At 42.0% G+C, this 17,050-nt stretch overlaps 1 protein-coding gene across 1 annotated transcript; it reads left to right on the forward strand.

The window, feature by feature from the left end:
• The first annotated feature begins 783 nt into the window (after positions 1–783).
• LOC135489994 (helicase POLQ-like) lies at positions 784–11,949 on the forward strand. The gene is made up of 16 exons (XM_064775636.1): positions 784–1,173; positions 1,330–2,980; positions 3,357–3,535; positions 3,987–4,187; positions 4,707–4,782; positions 5,633–5,730; positions 6,206–6,313; positions 6,668–6,813; positions 7,310–7,549; positions 7,691–7,937; positions 8,232–8,436; positions 8,589–8,845; positions 9,233–9,406; positions 9,637–9,750; positions 10,107–10,241; positions 10,900–11,949. Exons 1-16 carry the CDS (start codon positions 784–786, stop codon positions 11,044–11,046), a joined length of 4,368 nt encoding a protein of 1,455 aa, XP_064631706.1. The 3' UTR covers positions 11,047–11,949.
• Positions 11,950–17,050: the final 5,101 nt, after the last annotated feature.

Consider the following 17,050-nt stretch of genomic DNA (forward strand, 5'->3'; position numbering starts at 1 on the left):
TTCAGTTGTGTGGCCAACTGTCTATATAAACGGGTCCCTCGCAGGTGAGTCTATTCTGCATAACTTGGTGTATTTTGTGGGTGTGACTCGGTGTTGTGGCATTATGTGGTTTATGTTCTGTGACAATGAAGTTGGGGGCACCACCACTGCACAGGCGAAGGTTATTTCGTCTGCGAGTAGTGACACCTTGCGTTAGACAGTGGAACCATGCAACAACTTCGTGGTACTTCTCGCGATTTACCCGGTACGACTTCTTTTCTGCCGGGATTTTCGGATTTTCTGCCCGGAGTTTCTAAATTTCTCCTAAATGCGCCCAGGTTTGATAATATCTGATGAAGATAATAATGTAACGTGTATCGGCCGCAATCAGTGGTGTAGTATGCATCAGGATAATGTCAGTTGATTTGGAGAAAAGGAGAGCTTGAAGGGTTTTTCCGTTGTCCATCCAGGTAATGTACATTTATAGAATAGATCGAATGTTTACCAGGAGACAAGAATTTGTTTATCAAGAAGGGTATGGCCTAAACTGGGGGATTACCGATCAAATCCGACGTTTCCCGACGGTCTTTTTTTTTTCTGCAAACAACGGCTTAACGTCAATGCTCTGATCACCACCTTATATATTTTCATGATTTCTATCTATGAATTTTTATAACTTTCCGGATATGCCGATGGACGGTTTGCACATAATTGACAATTGTATTACTACATTTCTATTTTCCTTGATCTGCAGTAATAACGAACAGAATCCCTTTATCATGTAGTCCTCTACCTTTTTAGGAAATGGCTGAGGACCATTTGTCTCGCAAGGTTTCGTCAAGGAAAAGAACGAGGACCCAGCACCATGACATTGACCTGCCGCAAAAGAAGTACCATTCACAGTCATTACACGACAACAAGACAAACCCCTTTGCAGTAGAGCAAGGCCTGCGTTCAGCAGTCAAAACATCACCAGTCAAGGTAGCGGCAAAAACCTGGTTTAGTAGTTCCTTTCAGAATGAGAGGAGCAAAAAAGTGGCCAGCCTTTCAAGGGCTCAGCCACCGCCAAAACCACCGCCTACTACTGATGTTTGGCTTGGGAAGAAGGTGGCAGGTGTCGTAGATGATAACGAAGGTGTCTGTGGCGATCTGTCTTCGACTGACACCCCAATGTCAAAAAGGACAGCGGGAAAGGTGAGTGTCAATCATATGGCTTTTACTTATGATGATTGTATTGTAGTAAAGTGACAAGCCCTAGAGTTAAAATGAAAATAGTATCAGAGATTTTCACATTTATATAAGTTGCCAGACTGTTTTTTTACACCCTGTTTACTTTGTTATCTTTTTCAGCACACTCATCAACAGTGCCCAGCAATTTCTCAAGACTTGTGCTCTGCCTCTAACTCTAGCTCAGACATCTTCAACGAGAGTGACGGACAATTTGACATCGACGCAATCTGGAAACTTGAAGACGAATACTTCAGTCAAAATAGTGTAAAAAATCATTCACAGCGACAAACTGATACAGAGATGTCGGAGAAGCAGGATAAATGTTCAGACAGTGGGACGAGGCCACAGATATGTGGTGCTGGTGAAAATTCAGGAAAAACTGACATTTCTGGAAATCAAAGTTTAAGTTCTTGTGCAAAAGGTAGTTTTGGGGCTCCATCACAAAATGTTAGTGAGAGATATGGTGTTGGGCCTACTGCAGCTGCTACAAGGGCTAGTGCAGCTGCTGTAAGGAATACTCCAGCTGCTGGGAGTGGGAAGTCTACTCCAGCTTCTGCTGGGTCTAGTCCAGCTGCTGTAGTGCCTACTCCAGCTACTGTAAAGGGGCCTACTGCAGCTGCTACAAGGGCTAGTGCAGCTGCAGTAAGGTATACTCCAGCTGCTGGGAGTGGGAGGTCTACTCCAGCTTCTGCTAGGTCTATTCCAGCTGCTGTAGTGCCTACTCCAGCTACTGTAAAGGGGCCTACTCCAGCTACTGTAAAGTCTATTCCAGCTGTTGTGAGGTCTACTCCAGCTGCTGCAAGGTCTATTCCAGCTGCTGTAGTGCCTACTCCAGCTACTGTAAGGTCTATTCCAGCTATTGTGAGGTCTACTCCAGCTGCTGCAAGGTCTATTCCAGCTGCTGTAGTGCCTACTCCAGCTACTGTAAAGTCTATTCCAGCTGTTGTGAGGTCTACTCCAGCTGCTGCAAGGTCTATTCCAGCTGCCGTAGTGCCGACTCCAGCTCGGACAGGTACTGTGAAAAGTAGTCAGACTCCTGGTTTAGCTGCTTGTGATAACAAGGGGAAGGGGAAGGGAGAAATTCATGTACAACTTCCTTCAAGGAGTAGCGACAAAGGTCCCAGGGTACTAACAAATCAAAACTGTGATAAGCGAAATAGTTCAGCCTCGAGTGAAATCGACATTGAGAGTGCTAGACGTTGGAAAAAACGTGTCCCTGATCACGATCGTTTAGATTTTGATCATGGTGGATATTTCTCTGAGGAATTCGTAACGGGTGCTCCTAATCTAACGGTCAGTGATACTTCCAGTTTGAAGTCTGAGACTTTGTGCCGTGAAGGTTCCTTTAGTTCAAATGAATTTAAATCTCTTGTCACTCCAAAAGGTTTACATCCTTCTGTTGGTTCAAATGTGAATCCTGTGTGGAATTCCGGGCACAAAAATATCGTGACCACTGCTGATAATGTGAAAAAGAACGATTCCTCTGTTACGCCCAAAGTTTCAAATATCAACGACAAGTGCCAAGTGACCCCTGCCAGAGCGCCATCTTTAAAGGACAAACTCAAGCAACGTCTGCAGGAAAATGCGCAAAAGTCTACGCCGCAGAATTTACGGATGCAGAATTTACGGCGAGAATCTTTAGAACTTGCTAAACGTGAGGCGGAGACGATACAGAAAGAGGGAGCAGAGTATGACATTGGACCGTTTTATGGCTTGCCGTCCAAAGTGCGGGGTCTGTTTGAAAAACTGAGGGGCATTTCGAAATTCTATGGTGAGTTCATAAAAGATGCACACCGTTTGTAATTACAGTGCAGTGGTCCAGAAAATAGAAATGCAGTTTATATGCACAATGATGTAGTGCAGTTATCATTCATGCAACTTCGCTGTAATGTAGTATTTAGAAAATTAAAAATAACTTGGGAGCATTGATATATTTTTCTGTTGATTCAGCAAGCTCTGGTTTTGTTAAGCTGAAAACCCTTACCTCTGATAGATTCTTTCCTAGGGGTCTGAAAAGGGGGTGTTTTGGGGTAAAACGTGGGCGCTGAAAGTGTTAAATTCCTCAAGTAGCAAGATTATTGTCTTAAGTTTTATTCATATTATCACTTCCACATTAGACTGTATTTATTCGATTGTTAACTTTACAGATTGGCAACATGAATGTCTCACCCTCGAGTCTGTCAGACACGGGAAGAATCTGATCTATTCGCTACCCACAAGTGGAGGCAAGACCCTAGTTGCAGAGATACTTATCCTGCAGTCTCTGCTCTGCAAGAAGAAAGATGCGCTCCTCATATTACCGTTTATTTCGGTTGTTCAAGAAAAGGTTTGTTTTCACTCTAACACTTTCAGCGCCCAAGTTTCACCCCCCAAAACCCCCTTTTCAGACCCCCATGAAAAAAATCCATCAGAGTTAGCTCAATAAGGTACTTTGTAATAGCTTCCCCAAGATCCAGAGCTTGCTGAATCAACAACAACAGGAAAAACATTTTTATGCCCCCTAGCTGTATGTTATTATTGTGGTTAAAAAGTGACCAAAATGACCCCCTTTTCACCACTCCACGCCCCCCTCAAAAACTCCCAAAGTCAGCATCGCTTTACCACTGATTCTAATGCATTAAATGAGTCAGTTCCTTACTCACCCTGAAGATGGCGTTTGTGTTGATTTAAAACTGTAGCCTTTAGAAAACTTATAAATGACTGGAGGGGGCAGGGTATTTTCAGCTGGAAAAGTGACGTATGTCGGATGGCGCTATTAACAGTATGGACCATTTCAGGTCCGGAATCTCGCTGCATTTGGCGTGGACCTCAACTTCCTCGTTGAGGAATACGCAGGAAGTAAAGGCTGTTTCCCGCCGAAGAAACGACGTACGCGGAAGTCCATCTATATCTGTACAATAGAGAAATCGAGGACACTCATAAGTAGTTTGATCGAAGCAGGTCGGATCGAGGAGATGGGATTGGTAGTTGTCGATGAGGTGAGTGGAAAAGTAAAAAATACAGCGGAACCTCCTTTATCAGGCACCTCGCTAATACGTACACCATCTCTATAGAAGAGACTAGTTTTGGTCCCTAATTAGTTGTATCCATTCAATTTGACCTCTCTGATCAGAACACCTCTCTATTAACTCTTGCTATCTGGTCCGTACACTGCGTACTACTGACCCGCAGTAATCTGTACTGCTAAATTTGTATCGTTCACCACTGTCCCTGTAAGTTTTTGATGATTGGTTACACCTGAAAAATGAGGTGGCAACACTGCATCTAATTCAATGTCCACCTCGACCCTAAGATTGGGTAATGCTGGCTATTTTACAATGAAACTTTCTAAGCCAAGTTGGGATCCAGGCAAGAACAGCCGAAACAAAATCAGTTTGAAGGAGCAACTCTGGACAATGGTGAAACTTGACAGTCTCCAGTAAATTCGAATCCTGAGTGGACAGATCGAACTTCATAATGTCGTTCGTACATTTATTTAATTGTGATTATTTTTCCAGCTGCATATGTTGGGTGAGGGAGGAGGGCGTGGAGCCTGTTTGGAGTTGGCATTGGCTAAGGTTATGTATGCATCACGTAAGTACACCCTGTATTTTTAGTAAGACGCACATTGATTGTCTGTAATCGGTGTCATCGTGAATGTGAGGTGATTGATTTTCTTTTAATGGCAGACCAATGTCCTTGTTGATGATATTTTACCTATCAGTGGTTGTTTCTATGAAAATGGAACACACTACCAGAGAAATCCTGCCCTTTTTGGCAGATTTGTGATGATTGAAACAATACGCCTGCCTTGTAGTATTCATGACAAACACAGTGCACAAATAGCCTACATCAGCATGCAGCGATCGGGAAATTTGATACACGCACTATTCGAGTACTGATAACGTGTGAGCATGCATTATGACTGACTTTTGGCATTGCCTGGCATTATGGCATTATATAGGAAATAGATACATGTATAGTTAGCCCGACAAGAAATAATTGTGAACAAACAGGGTACCCCTTTAATGTGAATTGACGGTGAACTGTGGTGGAATTTTGCGGGGAATTTTGCAAAACAAACAACAATTCATGTGACAGAGACAGTTTGGCAAAAGCTCCAAATATTGCCAGAGATGTTGATTTTTCAACCTATTATAATGATGTCAGGGTTAAAAGTTTGAGTCTTAGTTTTTCCAATAAAACATTCTTTTGGAGATTTAATTTCCTCTTGAATCAACGTTATTCGCAAAAATTGCAAAAATGATATAAAACACTCGTGAAAATTAGCGGTTTGCAGTATTAGTACTTAATAGTATGAGATGATTCCTCCACTTTTCATAAAATTGGAGTTAATCTCATCAAATTCTTGAAAAGGCCTCGAATATTTCTCGTTACTTCATGTAAAAGTTTTGTTGCGCACAATTGCAGACTCTTCTTTCAGCATCTGTCCAAATCATTGGTATGAGTGCCACTCTGAACAACATTAGTGATTTACAGACGTTCCTCAAGGCTGAGCTCTACACCAGTGACTTTAGGCCGGTAAGTTGATGACATAATAATGAGGTTTCGCTATCCCGTTTATACGAGAACCAATCACTGAGAATGACAGGTGTATAGGGTATGGGGTCGTCAGTTTTAGGGCGGGTCTTCCCGTCCCGGCCCGAAAGAACGTGAATTGGACGGTGGAACCCAGTGGCTCAATCACAAACATATAATGGCAAATTTGTTGGATATTTCAGCGATGCCTCCAAATGATCTACCAGGCCACTCGCCAAATATTTCGAATTTGCATTTGAATGGGAAACTTTTAATTGTGTATATGCGTACTGGATATAAATTTCAACAAGGCCCTTGTGTTGACAGATATACAAATACTATAAATGCCAAGTTTCAGCAAATTTGTATGCATAATAACTGCACTGTGGCATTGTGTATAACTGCGTTTCTATTTTCCTGGCACACCAGTAAATACAAACAATATACTCCTTAAAGTCAACTATTTTAACCATTCCAGGTGTCCCTTACTGAGCATGTCAAATTTGAAGATAAGTTGTACGAAGTGAAGCCAAGATCTGATCCATCTGAAGATAAGCTCCAGCTGGCAAGGATATTAACCTTTCCTGTAAGTGTTGTTCAGGCCACATTTTTTCATTTGTTGGATTACAAATCCGCCTGGGGTCATTTTCCGGAAAGCGGTTTGGGTGAGACAACCAATACCTCCAATTCCTTAAACCAAAAAGTTTTCGATAAACCTGTTGGTTTTCTGTAAAATTGCTCTTGTTCAAAAAGCACAGTGACTAATTTTTTTGGTCAATCTGAAATGCTTTTGTTTTGTTACGGCAAAGATATGCTGAAAAATTACCCTGACCTTCTTTGCCCCCCCCCTCGCTGCTCTTTGCTAGCAACGCCCATGTAGACTATAAATCACTATGCCAGAGTACTCTTTGCCAATCTCGAATCCTGTTGTTTGTTGCAGTACAGCAAGGAGATGCTGAAGAATGACCCTGACCTTCTGCTTGGCCTCGTGATGGAGGTCATACCGAATCATTCCTGCCTTGTCTTCTGCCCGACCAAGAAAAACTGCGAGAATGTAGCGAAGATGCTATGTAAGATGATGCCAAGGTGAGTTAATGATGTTAAGGGGTGTCGTGTCGATTGCAGATTTATGACAGTAAAACGCGTACATGTAGCCCATTGATTGTTGGTCAGACTGCAGAATTTCTAAGGTACCATCATAAGACCTGCTAGAATCTTTAAAACCATTTAAAACTTCTTGATTTTGTATGCGAGATGGGCAGAGATCGATAGATTTAGAGGAGCCTCCATAGCCTATTGGTTAACACTGTGTGCTACCACGCAAAAGGTCCCGCGGAGAACCCAGGATTGTATATTCAGGCAAGCAAAAGACCCCACCAAGTGAGAAGCACAAGTGGCTTCATTCTACCAATGACGTCGCAGTGCAAACAGGATGCACTCTAACACTTTCATACGATAGACACCCAATTTATGACCCTACACGTCATTCACATGGTCAGCTGAGTCGTTTTGTCCCCTAGCCTTGTTTCCAAGTATGGATTAAAGATCTTTACTTGTTGCATGGTTCATATCAATTCTGCAGGAATCTGATGCAAGTGAAAACGGATGAAAAAAAACTCCTCCTGAAGACGTTAACAGAAGACAACAACGGCCAGATCTGCCCGGTTCTGTTTAGGACGATCCCATACGGCGTGGCGTACCATCACAGCGGTCTGACGATGGACGAGCGGAAAGGAATCGAAGAGGCATACAGCGATGGGACACTCTGTATGTTGACGTGCACGTCAACATTGGCTGCTGGGGTCAATTTGCCTGCAAAGCGGTATGCAATTTTCTAGTACCATTACGCGGTTTTGTTTTGGGTATTATTTATGAAAGCTGTTCAGACATTCTGAAAGATGATGAAGATTGCTATGAATTGTACCCCTTTGCCCCGAAAAATTTCTCAACTTGACGATTTCAGAGTGATTCTACGTTCACCTTATGTCGGCCCTAAGTTCCTCTCTCGCAGCCAATACAAGCAAATGATTGGTCGTGCAGGGCGGGCGGGTATAGACACATCTGGGGAAAGCATCCTTGTCATGAAAAGCACCGATTTAAAGAAGGTCAAGGAGTTGATTGATGGACCGTTCGAGAAGTGTTGCAGCAGTTTGATGTACCAGGATGACAAGGGTGTAAGGGCGCTGATGCTGTCGATTATTGGACTCAAGGTGAGGCGAGATTTTTTTAAGTATTAGCTTACTGTAGAACAGAAAAACTGCTGCCAGAAACATCTTAACACCCAGTAAACCAGTTCCACCTGTGTCAGGAGGAGGCTGGCCTCCTTAGCTCTGGTTGGCAACCAGTCTTTGAGAAGGAAAACTCTTATATAAAAATCGGGGCAGTAAATGCCCGTTGGAGTCCATCAAAGTTGGCTGGGTCCAGCCCTTGTGGTGTGGCTAAAAATCAGCACCCTAAGCACGACAAAACAGCTAAAAAAAAAATTTATAATTTTTTTATCCCAGCTTGCTGACTCTTCAGCCAAAGCAGTCGATTTCTTAAACCAGACGTTGTTTGCCGTCCAATCGAAAGATTCGAAACGTGATATCACCGCAACTACCCAGAATGCATTGCAACAGTTGCTCGAACTTCAGCTCATCAAACAAGTGAAGAATGACGATGGTTTGCCCTTGTTAGAAGTCACACCGCTGGGACGAGCCACTTTCAAAAGTAAGCGGGGCAAATTTTTACACAAATTCTGAATTCTGTAATGTCCAATATGATTTACCACTTTGACACCAGAGGGCAAAGTCCGAAAAACCTATTTCTTTCCAACAGGTTGGATTGGCATGAATTTTATATTTCATATTTGTCTTTTTTAGGTGGAATTGACTTCTCCCACGCCAAGCATCTGCACACCGACCTTCTCCAAGCCAGGGACTCCCTGGTCGTCGCCAACTACCTTCATCTTCTCTACCTAGCCACACCATACGACATGGTCGACCAGGTCTATGTATCGTGGAAGATTTATATGGAGGAGTTCACGTCGCTTGGACCCTCCGAAGTCAAAGTTGCCAATCAGTTGGGGATAACGGATAGTTATATTACGAAAAAAGTCTCGGGGCAAGTCATTAGAAAGGTTAGTTTAAGGAATCGATACCGAATTGGAGGTATTGGTTGTCTCACCCAAACCGCTCGGGTGGAGCTTCAATGTAGTCCAAAACCGAGGCATAGGTTTTGGTCGATATTTTAACTCCACCCGAGCGGTTTGCGAGAAAACCATTACCAGCACGAATTGTTTTCCGTGTCTGACTGAAACAAGATTGATGCTGTTCAACCAAAGATCATCAAATAAGCTACAATTTGGTATTATTTTCCGGCAATCTTTTGTCTTGCATGCAATTTTGTGACACTTTTCCGCAAAACCTTAACGAAGTAATGTAAATAAAAATACCCCACTGCGCTGAAAGTATGGATCTATTGAAATTTGACCTGATCTTTTCATTTCAAATATTTTTCATTCAAGGTGGTCGACAAGTTTGTTGTGTCGCGATTCTACCTCACACTGATGCTCTACGACCTGTGGAACCAGCACAGCATCTGGGATGTTGCAGCAAAGTATCTCCAGCCCCGTGGCTTCATCCAGAATCTCCTCACCGGCGCTGCTACTTTCGCGGCCTGTATCAAACACTTCTGCCAGGTAAAGAATTTTTAGCTCCCATGGGTGAGCCTATGTCATCACGTCTCGTCCATTATTCTTCGTCTGGCTGTCAACAATATTGGCAAGTTTGCTCACAGTTGCATCAGGAAAATAAATCTTGATGTGTGGATATGATAAAACATCAGACCTGTTGAGAATTGCCTTGAATGAACATCCGTGTTTTGTGATGAATGTTATCAGATTAACCCCCTCTTCCCCATTGTTTCCAGGAAATTGATGAATTCTGGGCATACCAAGACCTGCTGGGTAACTTCGTGAAGAAGTTGTCATTCTGTGTCTCCTCTGAACTCATCCCGCTCATGGAGGTCCCAGGAGTCAAACAGGTCGGAATATTTCAGTCAAAATCATTTCTATTTGACCGTTCAGTTAAAAATTAACTTCACTGTTTATTATTGGTATCGACTGTCAGCACATGGCGGTGCTGGCCAAAAAATGGCTGCTGCACGTCCTAAATATAAATTTTAGCATTGCCATTGTGTAGACAGATATCAAAATACTATGAATACCAAGTTTCGGCAAATTTGTATGTGTATTTACTGCACTACAGCACTGTGTGACTGCATTTCGATTTTCCTGGACCACCAGTAATAACGAAAGGCATACCCCTTTAAAAACAAATTATGAATCTGAATTAAACCATCCACACGTATACAGTAAGTGAAGTGTTGTTTTTCTCTAGGCCCGAGCAAAGCAGTTACACCAGGCTGGATATGCGACGGTCACCCAGCTTGCGCATGCCGACCCTGAGAAACTTATCAAGGAAGTGGAACAAATGCCCCGCAAGGTGGCCAAGAGTATCATAGCATCGGCCAAGGTAGGTAGGTGGTGATAGTGACCACAAATTGATTCACTATTTGTTGAGTTCTTTTCTGCCTTAACCCACCCTCTAATAAAATTGATGATGAGAAATAATCATCTCGTGGCTTGAATGGATTTCTGCCTGACTCTATATGAATAAAATCTATGCCTTTTCTGATTTCACGCAATGGCCCCTAAATCCACTTTTATAGTATTTAGGCTACACTTTTTTAATAAATTGGATTACGAAACTTCTGATCAAAAACCTAAGTGGGTGGGGCGGGAATGAAAAAAAATGAAATAAATAAACATTTTTTCTTCAATCTCAGAAGCAATGTGGGTGAATAAAAAAAAATCCATCAGACTGAAAATCTATGTGGGACAGGGAAATTAAAAAAAACATGCTTATCTTTTATCCATTTTAGTTTCAGATCATACAAGGGGCACCCAAAAAATAACAATTGGTTGATATTGGTGATGGGGAATAATAGTTTTTCATTTCTCCATATTTTATGGTCGGGGAAGAAAAAAAAGTGTGTCAAAAACGGTCATCAGGACTTTTTTTTCTCCACTTTACAGAAACTGACCCCCGGCAAGTTGGTAATCCAAGAAAATGCCTTTTGGCCTTCATTAAATTATCATGATTATTCTAAATAGTCCTCCAATCATTTCAGATGCTGCTGAATGATATGGTCGAATCGCTAAAAGACGAAGTGGAGGATCTAATAGCGATGCCAAATGGAGCAGACGTCTCCATGAATGCAAACATGGACATTGACATGAGGTGGTTCGAGGATGACCTCAGCATCGAAAAAGGATGAAACGTGTTATTTTTCCGCCGACACCACCATGTGCTGTCGACACCAATAATGAATGGTGAAGCTTAGTTTTATCTGAATGGTGTAAAATATTTAAAGGTGTTGCCGTCTATACTTTCCTCAATAGCATTTGGTATGTTGAGAGAGGGTGTGTGCGACCAAGTGCTGGAGAATTGATATTTCAGAAGGGCATGACGTGCTGTGCATGTCACCTGCACATCATGGAATCAAGTACATGACGTGCTATGGCCATCACCCGCAGCAAAAGGGTTAAAGTTTGTTATTGAAATACTGATGATGTGAATGCTGCCACTTTGTATGTTAAAGGGACAATATAGGCAGCAGCTAGGCAGGCTAGATAAAGTTACACAAAGTTGCCACTAGGGGTCTCTTACATCTCACAGTAACTACGAAATGATTCACGCTTGTACAAGTAATACATGCATATATAGTGCTGAATCTGACATGACCCAGCGCCCTTACTTTGTATATTAGTCACCTGAAGATGGCCTAATTAGCCTCTCTGCTCCGGCCTATAGTCCCCCTTTAACAATCATACGACCGGACAATATAAATCTTTGTGGACCAAAACTACCTCTTCCAGTTGGTTTTTGCTGCTCAAAGGCTTAAATGAAAGAACAACATGAAATTTGTCAGTACTCATTAAGCCATTCTTACTTCGAGGACATGTTGGACTGAGGTGCTGCAGAGGTGGTCATTTTTTGCCCTTTTTCACTGAAAAATAAAATGTTTGACTAACTATTATTTAATATCTTCAGTGAACAGGCCAGTTGCCTCTGCTATATATTTATTATTTATTATTTATTTTGTTTGTATTGAAAACAATTTTTGTAAGTAGCCAAAGATTAACTGAACAATAATGGTCAATAAACCTGATTATTTTTCTGCATTTGTTTTTGTTGGTTCTGTTGCTGCTATCCCACTAAAATCTCAAACCAGTTTGAGATACCTTAGGATTGGACATAGGTAACACTATTTTGGCTGGAACTGGAAGTCTTGAAGAAATTATTGTCCATTCATAATTGTAATGTCCACATCGTTTGGGTCTCTGGAGGGCGAATTACTGATCAGATTACTTTGAAGTTTGGTTTTCATTGATCCTTGCCTCAAGGCCAAACAGGAGGCCATGCAGAGACCTCTATTAGCCAGCATGTACATTCTGTGTACATTTTAATGAAAATAGGTTGTTGAAAAAAGTACACCAAGGGTGCTTTAATTCCCACCAAATTTTATATGTGTTATGAAGAGGCTTTTATCAAAATAATAGTAAAAATTCAAAACATTCCAATACCGATTGCCTGAGAAAAATTGGTTTGTGTACAGGATTGCCATCAAATCGTCACTCACGGACTGATATGGGCCTACTAGAATACAAGTTATAAACTGGCCAGTGACACAATATTTCCTTAAATTAATTATCAAAAAGTATATCCCTGTTATGGCCTGGCTCTGTAGACTAAGAATCCACCAAAGATTGAAGAATAAATCCACTTTCACCTATCAGAGTCATGTATTTACCACAGCTTCACAGTTCAGTACGGACTATATGCCACACTTCTGCCTGTGTATGAATACCGTACATGTCTCTGCCCAGGATGCAGAATTTTTTTTTTAATTCGGCGAAGTCCAATGGTCACTTTGAGGGTCCCCTGGATGACCATTTTTTGTTTCTGGTTATTTCTCATTCACTCATTAGCTCTCCTTTAAAATGAGGTTAATGTCCCTATAAAACCTGGGAAGATGTTCCCTGGATAACAAAGAACAAATTCCCATCCTTGAAATTTCATCAAAAAAACATCCGCTTCTGTGTTCCATGATACTCACTAAAGTGCCGGAACCAGGTATTCTTGTTCTGCGTGTAATTCTGCATCTGGTCAACTGAATTACTTGGAGATTTTTACCATTTTTGATGGCGAAAATCATGTTGAAACGATAATTGAATACAATGTTTCGTCGGCCATGTTGCATGCACGTGTGTGCTGTGTGCATGAACACCATGCATTGACTGTGTGGATCGTCCATTTGCTTTTCGCGGGAACAGGACCGAGCAGGGGAGAATGGGGGAGGGGGAGGATTCTCTATGTTCCATTGAACAGTTAATTCCTTTGCACCACAATTTTCTCAAAAAAACCTTTCCCACCATGGGGATATTTTCCAAAACACTTGCACACAACTGACAACTTTTCTGTGTTGGAGGGGAAGTGTCCTTGACATCATCTTCACTAGAACTCTGTGGCATCCACATAAGTGTTGAGGGGCTCAAAGTACGTTGTGATTTTGTGACATTCACACTTTATACCTGCATAACAGCGATATAAGTCAAAAAGTTGGGATCAACAGTTCGGGGGCGGGGTACATGTCACTGTCATTAGTGTCAAAACCACATGTAGGTGTTCAGATTTCTCTCTCCACCGTGGTCAGGTCAATGTCAAGACCACAAAGATACCACAGTGTTCAGGTGCTGTGCCTTAAAGCCAGGTCCATATCACAACTACAAATTCATAAAGACTAGTCTTCATGATTTATGAATTCTTGCAACCACAAATATATCTCGGCTTTCAGATGTCAATAGTTACAACCACCAATAGATCTGTGTTCAGAATTCAGATGTCCCCTGGTGACAGGTTGCACAACCACAAATAGGTGTTTAGATCTCAGATGTCCCTTGAAGACAGGTCAATGTCACAACCAGATATAGATATCTGTGTTTAGGTTTCACAGATCACTTGAAGTCGGGCAAAAGTCACAACCACCATTTCAGTATTCGCATTTGAGATGTCCCTTGAGGACAAGACCACAATGATACCTCTGTGATCAGGTTTAAGAAGTTCCGTTAGGACAGGTCAATATCACAACCACAAATTTATCACTCTTCATTTCAGTGTAACAACCACACATAGATCTCGGTGTTCAGATTTCAGATATTCCTTTAGGAAACAAATGTGACACAACCACAAATGGGTGTTCAGATTTCAGTGTCACAACTACAAACACATTTTTGTGTTCAGGTTAAAGATGTCCTTTGAGGACAAATCATTAAACCACAAATGGGTGTTAAGATTTCAGATGTGCCCTGAAGACATCTTTTTGGTAATTCACCTAGTTTGTAAGAGGGGAGTTTAATTGAAAAGCTGGTTTTACGAAGATGACAATGTCACAACCAGAATTAGATCCTGGCGTTCAGATTGTACATGCACATGTACAGTAGATGTCTCTTGAGACAAGTCAATGTCAACCACAGAGATCAGATCCAATGTTCAGATTTCGGATGTCCCACCAGGACAGGTCGGTGTCCCGACCACATGTAATGTGGACCAAGCTGAAGGAAGCATCAATAGGATGGGAGCCATCAAATTCTGAAGAAAAATTCATTGCATTGCAAATGAAGTGAGGGGTCAGCCTTTGGTGTAACTCCATACAACTGTCTGGTGATTTCGCTCTGAACTTGTGACACTCTGATCGATCTGAAATGATCATTACCGTCCATCCCTCAGTTTGCAGCCCGATTGGCCCGATGGCGGAGAAATGGCGCCGTCAAAGGGGCATGATGATGGTTTAACCTATTGCGAATGGACACTAGACTCTGATCGGTCTAAAATAATCATTATCGTCCACCCCTTGGTGAAATTTGAGGCCCGATTGCCCCTGCTTGTTACCTTCTGAGAGATGGCGATGTCATAGGGGAAGACAACCTATTGCGAATAGGCAACACAATTAACCAGTTTCAGGCCCACAGCTGTGCAGTTTTAGCGCTGTACGCGATTAAAAATGTTGTACATTGTTATCATTTTGTGAATTTAGTTATTAGAATAAAAACTGAAATAAGGTGCTGTTACTTTGCTTTATGTAAGGCAAAACACTATTGGAGAAATAAGATGATAAGCAGTAAATGCTTTGACTGCCAGTGCTCTACTGCGTTTTATGAATCTACAATGTTATTATACCTGAAAAAGATGCTCCACTCCTGTGTTGTTGATGCGTAGGTGTCTTCCAAAATAAACTGCTTTGAAGTTGGGCCACCTCAGAATTGAGACGGAATTCCAGCCCAGAATTCACCTGGTGGCATGGTGGGGACAATGTCACAACCTGTGATCAAAGCCAATCAATCGTATGTAGATTAGTTTTGCCGGATTGCGACTTCGTCCCAGCCCAGAATTGACATTGCTCTGGTAGCATGGCGGAGACAATGTCACAATCTGTGATCAATCGAAAGGAGATTAGTCTTAGGATGGTGACTTTGTCCCAGCTGTGAGTGTAGTCCCCGCTACTGGAGCTGAACTAAAAACAAAAGTACATGCTGACTTGCAACCTATAGGTAAAGAACAATGCCAACTAATGGCACTTGTGGAGATTTACCTGATGGATTATCTACACCATAGGCGTCATGGAGGTTCACCAGGCAAAAATTGTTCAATTTGTTGTGAAACAACACTAAAAATCAAGACCTTTCGTGTTTTCCCTGACCTGCCTGCCCTGTCAATTTGAGAGAAGACAGATAAAAGGGTACACCAGAAGGTCTTCAGCCAACCAAAATTGAGCACCAGAGGATACTGTGTTCTCACTTGCGATCTTGTCTGAGAGAGGTAGGCCACGCCAGGCTTCAGTCGTTGCCTATCAATTTTACTTTCCTTTTTTACGTTCCCTTTTCACATCTTAGGAGCACAGAAGCAAATGAGGAAGAATGTCCTGGTTCTAAGGAGGAGGATGCTGCATCACTCAAGACATCATTTCTTGACAGTATATGGTAGAGACCATCAGCCTAGATGGGATTAAGATCGCCATAAAAGTTAGATACTCCCCCAAACTATAAAAATCCCTACAAACAAAATATTCCCACGGCCTGAGCCAAATGGGCTGCAAGGGTTAATAAACAACCTTGTACCCAGGATAAAAAATGAATATTGCAGGTGAATGTATCAAGAAATTTTAAACTTTTTCCTAGGAACAAGGTTTCCATTAACCCTCCCATTCCGTTTGGCTCTGACCGTGGGAATATTTTTTTGCAAAGTTTCTGACTTATGAGAAGGATCTACCTTTTTTTCTCCCCTCTGTGTGGAATCGTTGCCTATCAATTGTACTTTAAAATAACGTTCCTTTTTCACATCTTTGGAGCACAGAAGTAGATGGAGGATCAGGATGTCGAAACACACTGTATTGGAGTCCTATTTGGCTCTGGAGTGGCAAGTCCAGAGGCCTAGGCCGAGGCCTATTTGGCTCTGGAGTGGCAAGTACAGCAATGGATTGGGAGGAAGGCCTAGGTTCCAGTCCATCATCACAACCGTCAATCTTTGTCCAAACATGAAGAAAATGAATAAAAATGGGAGACCTGTCGAGGTTATTTGCAAGACAGGCACATGCAAATACAGCTTAAAGGCCCCACCCTGTGTCTCATGTCATTGGCAATGTAAAAAAAATCAATTCATATAAAAGGCCTTTGCCTAAAAAGAAAGTCAGAAGGCATGCTCAATTTCATAAGTGAGTTAGGCGACAGTGGTGCTGTCTAGCGGTAGAAAGTTGAACTGAAAGTTTTGGACGACAATTTCAGTTCCACTCTCTGCCGCGAGACAGCGCCACTGTTGCCTAAGGCAATTTCACAATGCGAGTCCAAGAATTGATTAGTTTTCATGCCAGAACCAGACTCAATGGATTTGATAGAAATAATGGGTGATATGAATAAAGACTAGCAATTGCTTTTATCTAAAACTTCATGTACATATACACTAGGCCTTTCTGTACAAAATTGAAGTAAAAGCATTTGCTAGTCTTTATTCATATCACCCATTGACTCGCTTTAGTTGTCAAAACAGGTTCAGCACAGCCACAAGCCATCTTCCCACACAACTGAAAGTAGATATGATTCTCTGATGGGATCAAAGACGGTGGACGAGACTTTCACCAGTGGCAGGCAGGATCAGGGGCTTGTTCGGTGTACCCCTCTATTGACCTTGTCCGTTGCTCAATATAGGAGGCCTTCCTTGCACCCTTT

Source organism: Lineus longissimus, chromosome 6 (genome assembly GCF_910592395.1).
Source record: "Lineus longissimus chromosome 6, tnLinLong1.2, whole genome shotgun sequence".
Lineage (NCBI taxonomy): Eukaryota > Metazoa > Nemertea > Pilidiophora > Heteronemertea > Lineidae > Lineus > Lineus longissimus.